At 39.1% G+C, this 23,296-nt stretch overlaps 1 protein-coding gene across 1 annotated transcript in view; it reads right to left on the reverse strand.

Annotated features, from left to right (window-relative positions):
• The window catches only part of LOC125233205 (protein eva-1-like), a 128,374-nt gene that overhangs the window by 36,490 nt on the left and 68,588 nt on the right, over positions 1–23,296 (reverse strand). Inside the window, exons 5-6 of the mRNA XM_048139115.1 lie at positions 21,820–21,969; positions 6,167–6,310 (exon numbers count right to left, since the gene is read on the reverse strand). Of these exons, the coding sequence (XP_047995072.1) occupies positions 6,167–6,310; positions 21,820–21,969 (294 nt within the window). The remainder of the gene's footprint in view (positions 1–6,166; positions 6,311–21,819; positions 21,970–23,296) is intronic.

Consider the following 23,296-nt stretch of genomic DNA (forward strand, 5'->3'; position numbering starts at 1 on the left):
AGTAAACCTGCGAAAAGGAAATTCGTAACTCGTGTCGCCACTCGCCGCAATGCCGCCGCAAATTTATCGCCACTCGTTTCGAACTTCCTTTTTTACGCACTTGTATCGTAATGTACTATTTCAGTGCCACTTAACATTTGACGTGTTGAAAGATAATAACCTACCACAAATTTTAAATTAAAAAAAAAAAACCCCGACATAGTGCACCGATTTTCATGAAACATGACTACTTAAGAACACTCCCGACTAATTCAGTTCCAAATAAAAAAAACGAAATCTTCATTTATCCGTTCGGATGCTACGATGCCACAGATACACACATATACACACACACATGGACAAACAGACAGACAGACACGCCAAACTTGTAACACCCCGACGTTTTTGCGTCGGGGGTTAAAAACGAAATCGAGTTATTGCAGTGACAAGTTGCCAGCCCATTGTCCAAACCATATCCTACAATATACAGGGGGTGGTGAAATTTCACCTACTTAATCTTTCTGGTTTAGCCCATTGGTTGACTGGTAGAGAATGCCTTGAGGCATTAAGTCCGCCATTTGTACCTTATTTTGTTGTGCAATAAAGATTAAATAAATAAATAAATAATAATTTTTTAACCCGTTAACATACGGGTAACAATTACCACACACTATTATTTAAAGAAAATCATCGAAAATGAAAACATGTCCATCGATATTTTGACTTATTTTAGCGTAATCTGCTCAAAATATTGTTTAATATTACCACATACGAGTACGCTGGTCGTTACCACATACATTTGCCTTTTAAACATTGGTGGAACTTTTATTTACTTAATGCATTTTCTAAACGGTATGTAACGGTCCAAAGTAAGGGGTTTTCTTAGTAAAGAAGGCATTCGATCCATATTATATCTAGTATTTGACGTCCGTAGGTACAGTCAACCAGTTGGAACCCTAGGCCACTCTACAACCATGTCAAAATGACAAGCAGTAAGAGATTTCCTACAGCCTGATTTAGGTATAACGTCACTGTGACGTGACATAGTTCTTAGGGTTCCAATTGGTTGACTGCACTTGAATTACCTAGCGGTCACTATATTTTCAGTTACAATTCACTTCACATTATTTAATAAAAACCGTGTTCATTTATAATTAACAAATAACCCAAGTATTATCAGCGTACGAAAAGCAATAATGAACCATTTTAAGACGATACGGTAGGGGTCAATTCTCCATACAAACGCTCTCGACTATTTCCTCCCTGGTTTTTGAAGATAGAGCAATGATTTTTTCAACACAGATTGTTATTATTTTTATCTGTGTCGGACCGTTTTGATTTTTTTGATATTCTGCTTTTTAAAGACTCTAGAGCCAATCAAAAATTTCCAAAAACGGCCTTTTTCATTGTGGCGCAAAAAAGGTGTGATGATACTCAAGATTGGTAACAATTAACCAAAAATGCTAAACGGTCCGACATAGATTATTTCATTGTTATTCAGATTCTCAAATTTTGTTCCGATTGATTAAGTTTTGAAGGAGGAAAGAGTCGAGAGCGGAACCTCGATTTTAAATATTTTTTTGATGGACATTTTTTTTTCGATAAATCTAGTTAATAGCACTTGTATATTTAACTAACATTCCCAAGTTGAAAGGGGGGGCTACTTTCCATTTTAGCATTTTCGCTACCGTATCCTCTTAATAATAGAATCACAAAAAGATAATCAACGATAGCCGTATAAAATGAATTGATTCTTTGTGAAGTATTTCTTTTATACGTAGAATAAATATTGTAAAGTATGTAAACAAACCAGCCAATGTAATATCCGTATTCTAGCACTCTTTGATTGTTTTAGGATAATCATGTGATGCACATTGATTAAATAACACAGTGTTTCGCCAGTATTTGACGAGTTAGAAAGGAAATTAAACACAGTTCGACTTACTACAGGTTTGTTTACATTGTTCGCAATTTCTATTGACGGCAACTTTAGTGTACACTTTCATGTACTTACTTTAATGTACATTGTACAATGTATATACACTGCACATAGATTAACCTACCAAATCTACTTAATTAAATTCAATCAATCATCATCCGGTGTCTAAACTCTAAACTAATTTCGAAGTAATATTCAATTAGAGGTGTTGTCATCCATTGTCCTCCACCTACGAAATGATTCGAACTTTGAAATAATATTAGTTAATATAATGTCAAAGTGCGTCATTCAACTCTCTATATTATGATATAACAGATCGGTTTGGAACGTCGCTTTTTGGTCATCAGGCCAAAACTAACTTACACTGATATCATTATCATCCTATATCATATAAGATGTCATCCGGATATCCGGGATGTTGCACGAGCAGCTTACCAGTGCGGGCAAACGTGGAAAAACGCAAGATGACTGAATTTCTTTTGGATATCGTTCTGATGTTAGTTATTAGTTTAACGTACGTTTGAATTGACCTATTTTATTTATCGATTCCAATCCCTTTAGACTGTAAAAAAAATACAGAAATTGAAAAAATAATTTATCCATTCCAACTTATCGGCTGTCAAAAAATACATATATTAAAAAAATGTAACACAAACATAAGTAGGAATAATATAGGTACACACGTTTCAACTGTGCAACTTTTTGATCAGTTAAAACCTTGATTTACTGCTGGAAATAACTTTCCCTCCACACACGAAATATATGAAAGTGCTAAATGTAAATATATGTGCTGAATATTTCAGTGCCGTTTCATATTGGAAGTTTCAAGTCCGGTTTAGTTTAAAATAACATTTAGGTATTTTTGTTATAACAGATGAGACGTATCACTAAACAGAAAAAATTGCATAGCACCAAAAGGCCCAACGAAAATAGAATCCCGACATAAAATGACGGGATATCGCCCTAACTATGTTAAACTTATAAAAGGTTTTCAATAGAAGGTTGGTTGCCCATTTATGCAGATCATTACATGAGTTTGCATTTTGGAGAATAACAAGTAGGGGAAAGGGACGGAACGTTTTATCTGGATATTTCCATTCAATAAATCCAAGATCTGAGAGCTGTTTGCAAAGTTTATGGCTTACACGTAACTTTCGAGGTTTTAAGATGTGAACGACCGTCAGACATCGCGACCGTTTGTAATAAAGGGTTTCGAGTGAAGCAAAGGGGAATGTGAATTATTTGGGACTGTCACTTTTTGCTTTTAACTTACGGTCGCGATATGGTAGTAGATGCCTTATGACAAGACTTCTGCCAGTAGTCAGAGACATGTCGTATGTATTTACTTATGCATATAAATATATAATAAAATTTGATCCATTTCCCTTTTATCAGAATATATATTTGTTAGGTTTAAGATATCGGGTAGATGGGATCTCCCCGCCAGCCGGCTGCGCCCGGCAACTGTCATCGTCAGTCGAAATATACCGATACGTGAACCGGCCGTGTCTCATTTCTCGGCACCCCTTTTCCCTCCAAAATAACAAGATTACAATAACTTAAAACACATATTTTACTACAAATGAAAAGACAATATCGTCCTTGAAAAGGCACTCTAAATGGAGGCCACAGATTAGGTATTTACGCAACTAGCCTTGAACTCTTATCATGTTTAACGAGAATCAACCTAAAGAAAACAAAATCATAAAAGATCGAGGAAACACGAGGCCTTTGTCGGAATTACGACAAAACTCTCAATGAGATGAAAATAAGGAAAAGGAAGAATGATAAACTAGTTTTCAAGTATCAGTCAGACCGATGGTTTCCGTTTCCGGTCTGATTATTTCGTGAATGTCGATAATTATGTGTCGTAACATATTATATAACATTGATTGATAATCAAAGTTTTGTTTGAAAATTGTTTACGTGGCAAGCGATGATTATTGTCACGCTAATAACGGAAGAGCGGAGCGATAGAGAGACACAAAGTGTTTCGGTGTCGTACTCACAAAATGTATAATCAATACTAATATTATAAATAGGAAAGTGTGTGTGTCTGTTTGTTTGTCGGTCTTTCACGGCAAAACGGAGTGACGAATTGTCGTGATTTCTTTTTAAGTGGAGATACTTAAAGGGACGGAGAGTGACATAGGCTACTGTTTTTGTCTCTTTCTATCGCGAGCGAACCCGCGGCTATTAAATAATATTCCTAAATTTCCTAGCGCAGGTGATAAATTTAATGTTACCATAGCAACCAACTTATGTATATGTATCCATACTAATATTATAAATGGGAAAGTGTGTGTGTCTATTTATTTGTCCGTGTTTCACGGCAAAACGTAATTTTTTAAATGGAGAAACTTACGAGTAAAAGGATGGAGATTGGAGCGTGACATAGGCTACTTTTAGTATCTATTTCTGACCCCCCACTTCCCAAAAATGGGGGGGGTGGAAGTTTGAACGGAGCATTCCGCAATTTTCGAGTTTAACACTAGTTACAAATTAAAGTATCTACGAGAGTAGAAAAAATAATTAATAAAGCGTTATAAAGTACAATAGCCACTATGGTTCACTTCACTTAAAAGGAAATGGCGCGGCGACCGGGGGCCGATTTTTGAGTCTCACGGCGTTCGAATTCAGAAAATTGTCACTGAAAATAATAGGCAATAATTCACCGTTTTCAACCAGTATTTTAGTGACAGTGAGACTCAAAAATCGGCCCCCTGGCCCCGGAATAGCCGAATGGCATTTCTGCGACGCGAAACGCTGTAGAAATGCAATCTGTCTCTATCGCTCTTGCGTATTGACGCCAGACTGCAAGTCTACGGCGTTTCACGGCTACGGGGCCAGGGGGGTTACCATGACGTACTAAAGACGTTCAGTTTAGGTTGAGAGAAAGGGACACAGCTATAGCTGTTACGTAGCTCCGTCCCTCTCTCTCAACCTAAACTGAACGGCTTTAGCACGTCATGGTAACCCCCCAGGACGCATTTTTCAGCAACTGGCCGGATCTTGCAGTTAATTGAAAAGGTTGGAATCGGAAGTCTAGGTAAGAGGTCTTTGCTCAAGAGTGGAACAATTTATAGGCTCAGACGAAGGATACTATAGACTTGACGCAAGCGTACACCCGTAAGGGACAGATATAGAATAATGGACCGAATTTAAGAATCACTTTAAAAATGGCTGACAGTTTACCATAAACAACCTACGTAATTTGGGCGGATAGTAAGCTTGACAAGTCACGTCCTTATTGTTTGCCACAAACTCGTTTGTGGCAACGGCGGAAAAGTGAAACTATGACAAAGACAAAAAATAACATTTTGCTCTCTGTCACTCTTATTATAATTTGTATGTGACCATCTCGTTCGGTAGTGGTATTATTATTTGGCTGTCTAGTCTATAGTATCCTTTGTTTAAGTTTATAGGATAATTTTATTTTAAAGTGTTATTTTTTAATCCCCCAATGCAGTGACGAATTATAAAGTTCACCACCCCCTTTTCTCCCGTGGATATCGTAGAAGTCGACTTTAGGATACGAGTTCAGTTGTTATTTGTTGTTTTAATTCAACCCTGCATTGCTAAACGTGCTACTGAAACTGAGCGGTTTTTAACCCCCGACGCAAAAAGGACGGGGTGTTATAAGTTTGACGTGTCTGTCTGTCTGTCTGTCTGTCTGTCTGTCAGTTTGTCTGTCTGTCTGTCTGTCAGTTTGTCTGTCTGTCTGTGTGTGTGTGTCTGTCTGTGGCATCGTAGCTCCCGAACGGAAAAACTTAGATAACTTTAGATTTCGTTTTTTTTTGTGAAAGCTTTTTTTTTTTTAATACGAGTGATTGGAATTTAGAGCGATATTGTATCTTACCCAAAAGAGGACGCCCTTCGGGACATCCCGGGGAATGTCTGAAAGCTGAGTTAATCGGGAGTGTTTTATGAAAATCGGTCTACAATGTCGCGGTCGGGGTTTTTTTTTATTTTAATTTTGGAGTAGGTTATGTTTTACAATTACTTATATGTGCTTAGCTTACCGTTTTTAGAAATGAGTATATGCGTGGATTTAAGTCTGTATGTATTAGTACAGTAGACTTAGTATTTATTGCTACAATACTTTATTTGTTTATTTAATACAATGGATGAAGGTAAGTACATCGGGCCAGTCAACCAATAGGCTAAACCAGAAAAATAAAATAGGGTACTTATCTTAACACTTTAAATATACTATACATAGGTTAAGTAGCTGCAGTATCTACTTACCGCAGGTATAAACGACCTTGAGGTAAGTCCGGCTGCCCATTCTGCAGGGCTTGCCGAACATGTTGCTATCGGCGGACAACACGCATCTCCTCTTCCCGTGGCACTCTCGCATCGCTGTTTCTGTCGCGTAGGGCTCTAAGCATGCTGGGAAAGAAAAGTAAAGTATGAACTTCATTGTACCGCCAAAAACAAACATTTGATATTGTGATGTGTCTGAATAAAGGGGGATGTGCTGGCAACACTCAGAGCAGGCATGTCGCTGATGGTTGACGGCGCAGCACACCGATATAATTAAATGTTCTGTTTATTGTAAAATAACTTCAAAGATTATGTCGCTGTAAATTGTAGTTATTTCATTACTACCAAGATTGTAAGTTATTTGTTAACCTACAATACTATAGTCTATCCAAACGGAAGTGTCAAGTTGTATATTATACAAAGTATAAACTAATATGGCGTCGAAATAAACCTAGTGTTCTGATTGGTCGGTTTCGGTCGTCGGCGCATCTATTAGTATATAATAAGATGGGCGAAGAAAATATGATGTCGTTGCCGATAGTTTGCAGTTAAGTAGATGGGTGCCCTCTATTTCGCCTATCATTAATTCGCATAATTTGAATTCTCATAACAGATTTGGCATAACATAATTGTTCATAACATTGAATAAGCATAATATTAAAAATGCATAATTCTTATTTCGCATAACAATGAATCTGCATAATTGAAATTTGCATACTATTATTACGTATAACTTTAATTATCCTAAAATGAATTGCCATACTTACTAACTGTATGTAGCAAGCGATTGGATCAATCAGGGGCTGATTTTCCAATTTCGAGCGCTCGATTTTGAGTGTTTAATTTTATACTGTCTCGCTTACTAAGCATGAAAAAAATAGGGGCAAGTAAGGTACAGTGGGGCAAATCTCGAGTGGGGGGCAGATGTAACTGGTCCATTTCTCCCATGTTTTACAATGTTTGCATTATTAAATAGAGTGTAAAGAGAGTGTGGTTCAAAAAGTGGAATCTTGAGCGTTGCGAGGGTTTCAAGGCACCTTAACCTTCGTACAGCACGTTAAACTTTGCCACCGAGTTTTAACTAAATCCGAAAACGAATCTACCTAACAATATAGAGAAGTGTCAAAATTCTTTTGAAATTGCCAATTTATTTGCTCAACACTTTAAAACCGATCCCTTACCCACGGCATGTGAATCTTGTGATGCGCACCACACTGTTGATCAACCCCATGGGAGTTTAGAATTAAAATTCATCCCGAAACAGATCCTTAAGACAGTGAGATCTATGAAACATGGGAAATCGCCGGGTTTTGATGGTCTCAGTGTGGAGCACATTCTCTATGCTGGGGATGAAATATTTAACGTACTTTGTGTATTTTTTAACATGTGCATTAAGTACTCCTACCTGCCTAACGATTTAATGCGTACTGTTGTGACGCCAGTGCCTAAAAACAAGACGGGTGATTTATCCAGCCTTAAAAACTACCGACCAATATCTCTTGGTACTGTTGTAGGTAAGATCCTTGAGAGATTGTTGCAACCCGAACTGATGAAGAATGTTAAAATAAGCGATGCACAGTTTGGTTTTCGGCCCCAACTCTCGACAGACTCCGCCATATTTGCGCTTAAGCACTGTGTAAATTATTACACCCAAAGAGGTACATCGGTGTACGCGTGCTTCCTAGACCTGAGCAGGGCTTTCGATCTGGTTAATTACAACCTTCTTTGGAAAAAACTGCTTGAGTCTGGGGTAGCATCAAATGTCGTGAGTCTGTTGAGATTTTGGTACGAGAACCAAACAAACAATGTAAGATGGGGAGACGTACTATCTAACGATTATAGGTTAGAATGTGGCGTGCGACAAGGAGGGCTAACCTCTCCGGACCTGTTCAACATCTATGTCAATGGCCTGATCGAGGAGCTGAGAGGCGCCAGAACAGGCTGTCACATAGGTAATGTTTGTTTTAATAACCTTAGCTATGCTGACGATATGGTGCTTCTGAGTCCCTCGATTCATGGTATCAGTGACCTACTAGCGATTTGTGAGCGATATGCCGCCAATCATGGATTGCTGTATAACGTAAACAAATCTGAATTACTGGTTTTTAGATGTGGAAGGGGTCCGGACAGGATTCCCACAGTGTTTTTGGATGGACAACCAGTTCGGGTTGCAACATCGGTCAAATATCTAGGTCATATTCTGACAGGGACCTTAAACGATGACGACGATATAGAGAGAGAAAGAAGGGCTCTGTCCGTTCGTTGTAACATGCTGGCGCGTAAATTTGGTCGTTGCTCAGATGAGGTTAAAATATCGCTTTTTAAAGCATATTGCCAAAGTTTTTATACGTGTCAGCTGTGGACAAAGTACACGAGACGGGCATACAGTAGCATCAGGGTACAATATAATGATGCATATCGTATCCTGATGAGAAAGCCTAGATACTGCAGTGCATCAGACATGTTTGCGACGGCCAGAGTACCTGATTTTTTCGCGATCCTAAGAGCTAGAGTTGCCTCATTTTGGACAGCTATTAGGAACTCCAAAAACGAAATTTTAGAGACAATCTGCGAGAACCCAAATAGTCATATTTTTAGGCATTGGCTATCTGTTCACCAGAACGAGAATCGGAAATAATAATAGAATTATTATTTTGGAATACTAATATTAGCTAGTTTATAGATAGTTTTATAGATAGTTCTTAAGACATGTATGGGTTTTTTTTGCCTGCAATAAAACATTTATTATTATTATTATTTTTCTTTATTTCTTTCAAATCTTAGGCTAGGCTGTTTATAATATGAGTATAAAAGTAAAATACAAAACCACTTACAAAACAATATAAAACACATATAAACACATTATAAAAAACCTAACCTAGGGTGCCGCCAGCAGCGGGGCAGGGCCCAAGCTGCCGGTGGTTAGGGCTGCAGAGAGAGGAACCGTCGAACTATCCGCGCTGTGTCCAAGATCACCGCCTTCTGCATCTGGCCCTTGATCCAGCCACCTAGCGAGAGTCTCTTAAGATGTTGGTCGAGACTCTTCGCTATGAGACCGTTCGCTGAAACGACTATCGGAACAATGATCGTTGATTCAACATCCCACATGGCGGTTATCTCGTGAGCCAAGTCTAGGTACTTACTGGACTTGTCCTTCTCGGCTTTCACGAGATTCTCATCATGGGGGATGGTGATGTCAACGAGCACTGCCCGGCGTTGCAGTCGATCTATTATCACAATGTCAGGCTTATTGGCTACAATAGTCCTGTCAGTGATAATAGATCGATCCCAATAGAGCGTGGCACGACCATTTTCGAGAACTGGCGCAGGTAAGTACTTGTAGTACGGTACTTCGCGGTCCACAAGGCCGTATTGAAGAGCAAGTTGCTGGTGAATAATCCTGGCTACGAGATTATGTCTGTGCAAGTACTCGCCGTTAGCAAGATGAGAACAACCGGAAATAATATGCCTGAGTGACTCTCCGGGACGGCGGCATGCCCGACAAATGTCGACCGTACCGTCCTTCAGGATATATTTCCGGTAGTTGTTCGTCATCATAACTTCGTCCGCAATTGCACAGGCGAAACCCTCGGTTTCTCCGAAGAGGTCCCCGAATCGTAACCAGTTCACCGATGCGAGCAGATCTACATCGGGTCCCGTGAGGGCCTTGTAGAACCGCCCGTGTAGCTGCTTGCTCTCCCATACCGCCTTGCGGTCCGCAGTATTTAGTACCACAGGTTTGCGCCAGTTCTCTTTCGCCAAGGAGAGCGGCGTGAGGTTTCCGTCCACTGCCACCACATCACGATGCATCCCGCACTCGTTGTTAAGGAAGTAATTCCTGAGATTGTACACCTCACGGTTGTGGAGATCTTTGGCGTTTAGGAAGCCTCGACCTCCGCACTTCCGTGGGATGTACAATCTCATAACAGACGAGCGCGGGTGTAACATACGGTGTGTGGTAAGCAGTGAGCGGACCCTCCGATCCAGGGCGTCCAGCTCAGTCTGGGTCCACCGTAGTATGCCAAAGGAGTATGTGAGTAGAGGCATTACCCAGGCGTTAAAGGCGCGCACTTTGTTGCCTCCTGACAAAAGACTGTTAAGGACTTTTGTCAGCCGACTGAAAAAGCGCTCCTTCACCGACCGTCTAATGCCAACATCCTCAATACCCAACGACTGTGACATACCAAGGTACTTATAGGTTTCTGATTCAGAGATAGATCTGAACGACATCGTCTCAGAAAGTTGTAAATTTTCTGAATTTACAACCTCCCCCCGCTGTACATGCATGACCGCACACTTATCGACACCAAACTCCATTCTGATGGCGGTACTGAAAACTTCTGTGGTTTTCAATAGCACCATCAGGTCTTGGGTGTTCGGTGCAAATAGTTTGAGATCGTCCATGTACAGAAGGTGAGAGATGACTTCACCCTCTCTCCGAAGCCGGCAACCTAGCCCAGAATCCTTCAGCAGCGTGCTGAGGGGATTCAGAGCTAGGCAGAACCATAATGGACTCAAACTGTCACCCTGGAATATTCCTCGCTCAATCCTTATGAAGTCCTGCGGGCCAGGGGGGCCATCCCTGCCTCCTGGTTGACGAAGGACTGTGGTCCACTGCCTCATACATGCAGCCAGGAAGGATATTAAAGCTGCATCAAGTTTATACAGCTCCAATACCCTTCTCAGCCATGAATGAGGCACCGAATCATAGGCCTTCTTATAGTCAATCCAAGCGGCCGAAATGGCCCCCTTGTTCCGCCGAACTTGTTGGCAGATGGTCATGTCTATGAGGAGGAGCTCTTTAGTACCACGGGACCCAACCCTACATCCATTTTGAGCGGGAGCCAGAATGTTGTTAGCGACATATGCGCGTTAATTTTTGCTCTCAAAATGGATGTAAGGAGCTTGTAAAGTGTAGGCAAGCACGTGATGGGTCTGTAGTTTTTTGCTTCCGTGGTACTACCGGACTTATAGAGCAGGAAAGTAACACCAGTTGTTAGGGAAGGTGGGAGAGAACCAAGATCGAGGGCTTGTTGAAATTGCGTTGCTAAACGCGAGTGCGAGCATCGAAACCATTTTAGCCAGAAGTTGTGCAATCCGTCCGGTCCAGGACTTTTCCAGTTCTGGGCCGTACGGGTAGCACAACTTACGTCGTCGGGGCTGATGGTGATAGCCCCCATAGGCTCGATGCTCTCGCACTCGCGTTCGACAACGGTCATCCACTCACCCTCCGTGTGTTCGACGGGCACCGACCAGATGCTACGCCAGAAATCAGACATGGCAGTAGCATCCGGCAGCCGCACGTCAGACACACGAGGGTCGGTTTCCTCCCACCTTCGGTATACCTTCCTTTGGTCGCTTTGAAAAAGACGATTCTGCTGGAATCGGTCCACACGCTTTCTGTAGCGGCGAATACGGCTTGCCCATGCATAGACTTTCTGCTTCAGGAAGTCGATGCGCTCTGTGACATTGGCCAAATAGTCGCGGGGCCTGATGTCCGTCCCCGCGAACGCCTGGTTCACAAAGCGCATTACTCGGGGGCGATTATTACCCCCTCTGAAGCAGATCAGCTTTGCAATGAGAGTCCTAAACGAGTTGATACGACGTTCGATCCGTACTTGCCATGCAGGGACACCTTCGGCGGTCCTAGTTGCACGGTCAGCGTCCGGAAACTTGACTCGAGCAACACGGCACGCCGCGATGGCCCCGCAGTACATGATCGAGTGTGTATCATCTAGATCTTTACTAGTCCGCATATATGGATCTAGTAAAGCATTTAAGGCTCCTATTAGCGCTAGATTGCGTCTATTCATGGGCAGACGTGGTAATCGTGGCCTAGGATTGCTTGTGGAGCGATACTGCGTAATCGCCTCTTCCAAAGACCTCCTCAGTTGCTCATTGGCAGGCTCACTCACGCTCTGACTCGCGAAGTCCCCGCCGTCGTTTCCGGAATCAACCCGCGGCGCCTCCGGTGCCAGGTCGGGTTCGGGCACCGGGTCCGGCGACATGGCGGGCAAATCCCGCCCCGAGGCAGGGTCCGCGCGAGTAGCGAGAGCCTCCTGGCGGAGCCGATCAAGTGTGGCGTCATCCAACCGCTTTGACCGCTGAATGACGCGCACCTGATCCGATAGCCGCTGCTCCGATACGGTGGTGGATGGCTCGAGTGCCTGAAACAGAGGCAGCATTCTCGAACGGTACGCGGATAGCCGGGTTCCCCCCTCTGTGGCCCCGTAATAGGCGCGCATGACATTCTCGTTTATTTCTCGAGTCCATGTCATGCGACGCACTACACCACCGGCAGCGGGAGCCGTGGGCGGGGCAGGATGTCCCGCAGGCCCCAAGCGTGCCGGCAGCGGTGGCCGCCCTCGTCGCGCAGGTGGTCGTGGCGGCGGCGGCGGCGGCCCGCTCTCGTCGCTCGACTCGCTGGTGTCGGCCGCGGTGGCGAACTCGTCACTCGACGGCGGTTGCGAGGAGACGGACGAGGCGGGCGAGGATGGTGGGCGTGCGTTTACTCGTGGTGACGCTTGTAGAGCTCGTGTTTTACTTCTCGTAATCATTTTTGTTCTATGTACATGTTGAACTTATTTCTTTTGCAGCTTCAAGCCCAATTTAGTGATGGCATCATGTCATGTCCGGGGCAATATTTTCCACATAAATAAGATTAAAAAGCAACATGTAAACATAAAATGTAAAAAATTATAGAAGAGAATTTCGAAAACACGTCTGACGTTGACAGCGTCATTTTTTTTTTTTTATTATTATTATTAACCACAACATTTTTCACCACCCCAACACGAACAAAATACTGACTATAAAACATCAAACTAAATCAAATCCATCGATTTCTTCAATATTTATGATTCAAAATCATCATTTATAGGTAAAATTCTATCAAATAGTGTGGCTTAAAGCCAGGAGATGTTAAAAATGGACTGTATTGTGTGATAAAAAAGTAAGGCCGTACCTTGCATATGGAGCTAGTTGGCTTACCTGATGCGGCGACAGTTGGAGTTGGCAGAGGCCTCTGCTTCTGCTTCTTCTGGTTTATACGTATTCAAATTATGTTATTATTTATAATTTCTGCTCTCTCGCTTAAATATTTGTGACACTGACTTTTTGAAGTATTTGCATGACATGTGATTTTAATAACAGGCCAGTAGCCTCACTAAATAAATAAAATTTGTATGAAATTACTTTGCAATCTTGTGGATAAAATGCAAATTTGCTATCTGTTTTCGAACAGCAAAGTAAGTCTTTACCCGTTAGTGTGGTGAAAATATAATTTTCTTGTATGCCATTTAATAATTCTACGAAACAAAGTTATGCTTATTATACTTATACCAATTCATCGTTATACCAATTTACATTATGCGCATTAGCATTATACGTAATCTGTTATGCGAAATAATGATATGCGTATTTAACGTTATGCGTAATAAACGGTATGCCAATTCATATTAGGAGTATTCAGTTATGCGAATTAATATAGACCCTAAGTAGATGTTTGTGTTCAATCATTATCTGTCAATATGAATCTACGAAAACTAAACAAAGAATATTTGTTTATTGTATGATGGAGGGTTGACAGTTAAATATTGAAAAAAGAAATAAGTAAAGATATTTTATTTCATGGAATAGGTTCATCATAACAAGTCGATCAAGTGTTGACTGGTGTATTATTAATCTAAAATAGATGACCATTAATTTAAAAACAAAAAGCGACCAAGTCCACCTGGACAAGCTGAGAATCGTACCGAGAGTTCCCGAGGACGGGGACAATTGAAAAAAAAAATATCCATCACATACCCCATCCCATCCCATATCCCATCTTAAAGGCAATGCACCTCCAACACTTCTGGTGTTTCGGGGGGCAGTGATCGCTACAGGCGCTGCTCGTTTGCCTCCTATCCCATAAAAAAGTAGTCGCCTAAAAACAAATCCGCCTAAAATAAAATAATTTTATTTATTTCCTAGTTTGTGTTTTAAATGTTTTTCCTATCACGGAACCATAATTATATTGGGTAGGTATTCCGGACCATTGAGAGGCTAGCGCGGAACCGAAGCTATACAATACATAATTATAAATTATAAATAAACATGGTATTGTTATTTTATTATTTTTTGGTGAACATTACGTACACATATTTAAATATGTTGAACTGAACATAATATTGTATTTCTGCTAGTAATTTTTTCATGCGAGAATTTCATCATGATGTTTTCAATAAACTGATTTTCGTTTTGCAAACAACCTATACGCAAAAGAAGATAATGTAAATGTGCTGAGTTTCCAAACATTTGATTTGTTGCCAACTTTAACAATTGGTCGTAATAACTTCGAATATTCAATAAAATAAATAAAACGCCAATTGTGGGGAAAATGCCGAACGAACGGGCATAACAAATTACCCGAGGCCGAGGCAGGCCAAAAATGCGATGGCGAAACGGATTGCTATTGTACTTAGCTCTCTCTATCGCTCCAATAGGGAATTACATAAGGGCAAAAGAGTAAGCTAGTTACTCGCTTCGGAACCTAAGCGATGTTGACGATGGCAGGGTTCTTACCCTGGACTCATTTTGTAGCGATTGGCGGGAGCTTGCACAAAGCCAAACATCGGAAATTTCATAAATATCATTTTTTGACAATCCAATCGGAATTGTATCTAAAGTTCAATAGGCTACTAGACTCATATCTAATTTGGCACAAGAAATGATTGTCTTCTGTAATATTTGACATAAGAACCCAATATTTAATGATTTTGGGTATTAAATGTGTACGATGACTAAGTATTTTTAATTTAAAAATGCGAGTAGGTAATTTTTTTTTATTTTTGCCTCCAAAAACCCTGTCGGCCGTGTAGTGACGTCATAGAATTCATGTTAAATCAATCACTGACATAGTGACCTTTATGCCTCGTACTTAAAAGTGTCAGAAAGTGTTGTTTTCGCACTGAATGACTTCATTCACAGAAAATCTATAGATGACATGGCTGATGTTGTTTTTGCCTGATTACGTAAAAGTGTTCTTTAAAAATATTTTTTGCGGTTTTGGTCACAATAAAATATAGTGATATTTTTTTTCGGTTACTTGAACAGTAAGTAATAATATAAGAAAAACTTTAAAAAAGGGTCAAGTAGCCTATTCAGGCCGTCACTCCTCATAGTCGCTTGTCGCTAAATACCTACTACTAAGTATTTCATTCGTAACATGCTTAGTTGCTTATTATACATACGATGTATCGGCTACGGTTCTAGCACGTACCTAATACACTGGCACGGAAAGGGTCAAAAAATAAAATGTGAAAATAACTATTAAAAACAGTTCATGAAATAGGAATTAATAGGTATATTTCGTTTATCATAACAAACGAAGAAAAGTATTCAAAATATTTGTACCAAAGACATCAAATCTACGAAACTGCAAAATAATACTGTATCGCTGTTAAATCTCTTCAAATCAAGAGTGAACAGGCATCTTCTGGGCGAGCTCACTCCATCGTAGGCCACGTCTTTGCCTTTGGCTAGTCTGTGGTCAAGAGTAAGCCCATTTATAATAAAAAAATAAAAAAAAATTCATTATTTATGGTATTTGCCCAAAATTCAACGGAGTATTTTCAAGATTCAGACAATAACAGAATAGAATGTGAACAATGGGGGATGTCTGAAAATTTTAAAATCGCCTGATATTTTTTCTGGTGATAGGAATAAGCATTTCTATTTACAGAAAAAAGTTACAGATTTTTTGGAAGCACCATACATTTTATAAAAATAAAAACGTGTTGCTCGACTGCGCGTACGACCCACTTCGGCAGTTATGAGATTTGTCTTAGTCTTTAAAAAATTCCATTTTGAATCTGTGCTGGCCACAGACACTGACAGTTGATTGTCAGCTTGACATTTTTCTCGGAGAATTCATAACCATATCTGGTGAACTATTTATTACTGTTTTCGACTCATTTTCTCTCCCTGGCCTCTGATTTTGCCTCCTTCTACGACTACCTTCGCTCTCGAACCCCGGACCGTGATTTTACTGGCTTAAAACGACGACCTTTGATTTTAAACCCTGGACCTGATTCTACTTGCATTAACGAAGACGTGTGCTTGCCCTGCTTGCTGCCGACGGCCTTTGCGTTGAACCCCGGACCTGATTACAATTTTTAAGCCCATTGAATTGGGAAAACGTGGATAGGTACTAGCGATTTTGTAAGAGCTAGTTCATCTAATTTGCCAAAATGTGGAACAGCGACAAACACAATGCCTGTGAAGAAGAAATTGATGAAAGATGCAGAGATATTTTGGACAGAGAATGTGTATCCCATTAATTTTGAAAAGTGCAACTACATGTTATTAGAGTGTAATAAACATAAATTTGTCTTGATCTATATTAACATTATTACTCATTTTAGCACCCATAAGTACGTTTTCACATTATTCGATCTAATACCAGATGTTGGACCGATATCCCATACATTACAGGCGTCGTCTTGGATTTTTTCCATTGAAATCCTTCCGACATCCGATATTGGATTGGGTAATGTGAAAACAGGCTAACTCCTAGTAGTGATTCATAAGCGCACCTGCCTACAGATGAGAACTAGAGAAGGACCTGTGCCCTAAACAAATAACTTTAGATTGTTGGTTTATTGTCTGCTTTAAGTAGTTAGTGCTCAAAAAGGAAATGAGTTTGCGGTGTGACGCCTACTGCTTTTCACATCACCCATTCAGAAAGGGTACTTTTCGGCCCTGTTAGGAGGGAATTAAGTGACACTTTTCTGTTCAATAACTCTGTCTGGCCTGTATAAAATATTAACGCCACGGAAAGTGTTTGCACATAAGTAATAATCAGTAATCAGTAATTCTTTATTGCTATCATAGGTACATAAGTTGGTACATTTCAGTAGGTATAGCACAGCTATGAACCCTGTAAGGGCACTGCAAATATAGTTCTTAATAACTAAAAATCTTAATACTTACAATCTTATAAATCTTAATACCTATATAATATTGCTATGAGAACATTTTTATGTTGTAACATATTTTAATATTATGTATAAAAAAATTGTGTAGATTAAGTGCATAATATTTTTACAACAGACCTGATTCATATTTTAGTATTTTGCTTATATGATATGAAAAAAAAAGTGTCAAATGGTAGCAATAGTAGATTGTGCAACAAGGGAGAAAAATGAGATATATATCTTGAGTGTAGCAAGGTATTCTTAAATTTAATCCTGAGCGTAGTGAGGGATTCAAGTGTTAAGACACAAGGTGGAATTAAATTTGCTACACATATTAACATCAACTTTTAGGAAATTTATATATAATGATATGTTATATGAACATAAAAAATGGTATGTTATGTAACCATGTAAAAAATGTGTCCTTGAAGGGAAAAGTATCACTTTGGTCCCTAATAGCAAAGAGGAAAAGTGCCTCTTTGCACCCTCCTCGCAGTGCAGGGAAGAAAATAACCCTTTCTTTTCGAATCCCAGTCACTACACTCAGTATTCAATTACATATAGAATACTTCACTTTGTTCACAATTCAATTTATATCCTCGCTATAAATATGCAATTTTGCTCCCTCGTAACACAATCTACTATAGTGCTGTTAATCATGCTTTAACAGTATGGAGGGCCATAGAAGAATATGGAAAGCCATAGCCGACTGAATTTGATAGTAACTTGACAGTAACTCGACACACATGACACACACAAGTAAAATAAAACAACACAATAAAATAAATCAATTATATTTTATTATAGGACATTGCAAATTATAAAAAATGTATTTTACCATATTTTTCCTATTGGTCTATCCAAAAAATACACATTTTATAAAATGCCACCGTGTCAGATATTTAAGGCTTTCTTTTTTATGATATTATTGCCAGCGTGTAACTGCATTTTAAGGTTGGTAAACAAGACACGGTATCTTACACTCAGGTGGTCTTCACAGCAAAATCGCACTCTGGTTGGGCAGTTCCTGCCAACCTATTGACACCAACTTTCCTTCAGCTCCTTTCTTAATATGAACAATTTTAAATCTGGGTTTTTCTGGTTGGTTTTAGAACAAGTTGGTATAAAGCATGTTTTGGGATCCTTATATCGTGTTTATGTACTTGCATTCATTATAACAAATAGTGTCCGGAACTTAAAAGCGATGATCGTCCTTATATCAAGCAAAATCAGAAGTCAGGGAGGCAAAACGGATCGTAAACAGTTCAGCAGGATCAGGTCCAGTGTTTAAAAGCAAACGTCTTCGTTAATGCAAGCAGAATCAGGTCCAGAGGTTAATATCAAAGGTCGTCGTTTTAAGCCAGTAAAATCAACGTCCGGGGTTCGAGAGCGAAGGTAGTCGTAGAAGGAGGCAAAATCAGAGGCCAGGGAGAGAAAATGAGTCGAAAACAGTAATAAATAGTTCACCAGATATGGTTATAAATTCTCCGAGAAAAATGTCAAGCTGACAAACTGTCAGTGTCTATGGCCAGCACAGATTCAAAATGGAATTTTTTTAAAGACTAAGACAAATCTCATAACTGCCGAAGTGTGTCGTACGCGCAGTCGAGCAACACGTTTTTATTTTTATAAAATGTATGGTGCTTCCAAAAAATCTGTAACTCTTTTCTGTAAATAGAAATGCTTATTCCTATCACCAGAAAAAATATCAGGCGATTTTAAAATTTTCAGACATCCCCCATGGCGACTATAATTAGATTTACTTGAGTAGGAAGTTTATCTTAGCACAAATATAAATAAAGTCATATAAATAATTATTATACACACCTACTACGCACCTACTTTACCAAATCTATAAAAACTTTCTTAGATTTTAGTCCGAGTTTGAGATTATTCATTATTAGTTATTCCGTCCAAAACCGTGCGCGAAGCTGAAGCCACGTATAAAAATCTCTTTGAAACTTAAATAAATTTAACGTTACAATGGGCCCATAAGTAAATACGATAGCAAATATTATGCACTACATTCGCCTAATCATTGAAAGCAAAGCCAAAGCGTATAAGAAAATCAAAAGAAAAATAAAAATCACCCGAAATAAACCCCTTTCAAAATCAAATCGTAAGCGTGAAAAGGGAGCTTAGGGGGAAAGCCGGGGGATGTCACCCCTAAAATGGGGAGAGATGGAAACACAATTTCTTTAGTAAATATCGGACTTACCTATTTAGTATCATTTCGCATAAATTAAGAACGAGGAAATCATTTACGATATTTTTTACTTGGTTTAATATGAAATAGGAAAATTGAATTTTTTTGGGTCACGGCAGGACTTCTTGCATCCTCGTCTTAGGAATTCGTTCCATTCATGTTATTTACTAGAAAAAATTTAATTTCGTTGGCAGATGTTTATATTTGTTAAAATATTTTTAGAGGACAAACAAGTCTGTTTTATTGCTCCTGCACTCAAACTCAAACCTGCACTTTTTTATTTTTTTATTTAATTAAACTTTATTGCACAACTAAGGAAACATGTACAAATGGCGGACTTAATGCCAAAAGGCATTCTCTACCAGTCAACCATTTATGTGTCTATGTCTTACTATAAATGGCCATAATGTACTGTAAAGTATCGGGTTATATAAATAATATTTTAACTATATTATTTTCCTTCTTTTACAATATATATGTAGTATCTGACCCTCTAGCACAACTTGCCTTCTCGCGCGCGAGTCCATACTTGAAGTCGCGCTTGATGTATGGACTCGCGCGCGACAAGACCAGTTGTGCTAAAGAGTCTGCCTCTCTAGCACAACTTGCCTTGTCGCGCGCGAGTCCATACTTGAAGTCGCGCTTGATGATGTATGGACTCGCGCGCGACAAGTCAAGTTGTGCTAAATGGTCTGATCTGTATAATAGTCATGGTAATTGAATAGATTTCAGTTTTTTTAATTTGTTAACGCCGAGTGTCTTATAAACACCATTGTCATACAGGTTAAATCGAGAGTTTGTCAAAAATTACGTTTTTAATTTTTTAATTTTTTTATGGCAACATAAAACCAGAAACTATATAAAATATAGGAATACAGAATTCTTACTTAGTTTCGTAGTTATGTCGCAGGGAAATGGCCAAAACAGAGATTTGATCAAATCTCTGAGGGATTTGATCAAATCACGCAGGATGTCAAAATGGCGAATCCATTTCATCATTTCTCTAGAAAATTTCAGTCATTTGACTAAATCCCTGACTCCATTTAGTGAGATCACAAAATCGGCCAATAGACACGCAACGTTTAGTCATTTCACTATATGTGTTTAGGGATTTGATAAAATCCCTGAACCACGACAGTGAATTGACGAAACGAACTCAAAAAGTCAACTAGTTTTAACATTTCCCTAAACAAATTTAGGGAAATGATAAAGTCTCAACTGGTGATTTGATCAAATGTCTGAACCGGTTTTGTGAAATGACAAAGCCAAGAATCTAATATATTCAATTAGATTTATTAGACCCTTGCCTTTGTCACTTGATTTGATTGAATCCTTAACTAGATTAGTGAAATGGTAAAATTGAATCCGTTTTTAAGAGTTTTTGGTTTTCTATAAATAAGAAAAAAAAATAGAATAAGTGTAGAAACAAAGCTAAAAATGTTTCATTTTAAATTATTTTCATATTTATTAAAACATTTTGTCTTTTCACTGAACTTGATTAGCGAAATGATAAAACTGGTTGTCTTAATAAGCTCGTTTCGTCAACTTACTAACGTGGTTCAGGGATTTTACCAAATCCCTAAACAAATCTAGTGAAATGACGAAACGTGGCGTGTCTATTGGTCGATTTTGTGATTTCACTAAACAGAGTAAGGGATTTAGTCCAATGACTGAATTTTTTTAGAGAAATGATAAAATGGATTCGCCATTTTGACATCCTGCGTGATTTGATCATATCGCTTAGTGATTTGATGAAATCTCTGTTTTGGCCATTTCCCTGCGACAGTTATAAAGTAACTCTCAACTATTCTAGTGTACAACAACAGTAACATCAATACATTTCTCTGACAGTTAGTTTATGTACTTTGTGATAATATCAATGTAATCAACAATCAACAATTCATAAGTAATATAAGTACACGTTGAGTTTTGAGTTTGAGTTTGTAACATCGAACAAACAGCCACTTTGTATAGCTTAGGTAGGCATTTACATTGTTTGTCACCAAGTTTAACTTCTATGTCCAATACATTTTGATAATTTTCTACTTCTCCATATTCTAATGAGTTACTAGTGGGACATTTGTATTTTTAGAGAATCAGAAAGTGTGAGGCGCGTCTAGCTGATGACAATCTTGGAAATATGCATGGTGTCAGCTGATCATATCTTACACTACGATTCTTATTACTATCAACTACTATAAAACTCCCGTGAGACTCGACTATACAGCGGTTTACTCACGTATATATAATTAAGTCAAAAAACGCTCGCATGTATTCACCCTATATCGACGTTCTTTTTCAAAAAGTACACAGCGCGCACCCGCCGAGTGAGCCCCGCTAACGGTCGTTACTCTCTGAAAATGGATCGGAACATATCGAGCTTTTTGCAACTTAAATAAACGTGAAGGTGAGTAAGCCGCTTATTTTTTTTTAACTCTGGGCTAAAACAAATGAAGTCAGTAAAGACTTACTTTCCTCCTTCATTCCTCTTGGCTGCGGACACTGTATGGAGTCATACTCGGTGCGCCCGTACTGAGCGGAGTAAATCGCTACTCTTGAGTGCGGATTGCAACTGAGATGCAAAACGTCATTCTCGCAACCAACTTTACTGCGAAACTCGTCTGGAACAAACATTATTTTTATTCAGATAAATAAAGCAAATGGAAATTAATCGAGTTTATTTATTTATGTATTCGCACAGAAATGTATTAGATGGTATTGAATATGAAATAAAATATGAATTTATTATTACACTACATTTATTGCGGTTCTGAAAATGGATTTTGTTAGTTCGCCAAATTAATAAAGAGGTAATAATAGTCTGTATTTATTCAATATAAATCACAATTTTTTTTTTACGAATTCGAAAGATTTTTGGTTAATTCTAAGTAACACAAGTCAAATTATAATGTACCTAATGAAAATATTTCATCTTCTGCTATCTTAAAGTAGTCACACCACTATATATATAAATTAAAACCGAAATAAATTACACATATGAAAGAAAAAGTGACCAAGGTCTCTAGTGCCTGAGGGAATCGAACCAGCGTACTCTGCAATCGCGGCAGATGACATGATGAGAGAGACATGGGGGGCAAGAACCATACCGTTCTACCCTAGGGATGGTCAGAGGGCGCTACGACTCGTAGCCTACGAGTCCTCATATGAGAGATAATTTCGACCTCAGCAACTGTGACCTGGGTGGCCGAGCGGATAAATAGGCATCTGCCGCGATTGCAGAGTACGCTGGTTCGATTCCAGCCTTAGGCACTAGAGGCCTTGGTCACTTTTTCTTTCATATGTGTAATTTATTTCAGTTTTGATTTTTGGTTTAATTTTTTTAATTTTGTAAATGGGGTATATTTTTTGGAGAATAGATGACTTTCAGTGATACAAATCATCATCATCATCATTTCCACCTTGAATCGTCCACTGCTGAGCATATGCCTCCCTTCGTGTTCGCCACTTATCCCGCAGTTTTCCGAATGTCGTCCACCCAACGTTCCAACGGATGCCAGCTTAGTACATCCGAAAGCGACCACAATTCTGTTAGCATATTGATCCACCTGCCATCACTCTGCCTGGCAACGTGTCCCGCCGAATTCCATTTACACTTGGTAATGATGACATCTCAGATTAAATAAGCGTTACTCGCATAATAGTCTGTTTTTTCATTATGTTCGTTTTGTTCTCTCGTCTATACAATATATTCCATTGCTGTTTTTATGTAACAAATTTATTGATGGTTACATAAAAAAAAACCTAAATAATTTGCTTTGATATAAATAAAATGGATCTCTACATTTTAAACATATACTTACAAGATGTTATATTTTTTACATGATCCAAGAGATATGCACGCGATTTTACTAATTTCTATAATTAACTTTTAATATTGTGTGTGACGCTAATTGTCACACATGACACGTCATCTTACGTCCAAAATTA

This window comes from Leguminivora glycinivorella, chromosome 14 (assembly GCF_023078275.1).
Source record: "Leguminivora glycinivorella isolate SPB_JAAS2020 chromosome 14, LegGlyc_1.1, whole genome shotgun sequence".
Classification (NCBI taxonomy): Eukaryota; Metazoa; Arthropoda; class Insecta; order Lepidoptera; family Tortricidae; genus Leguminivora; species Leguminivora glycinivorella.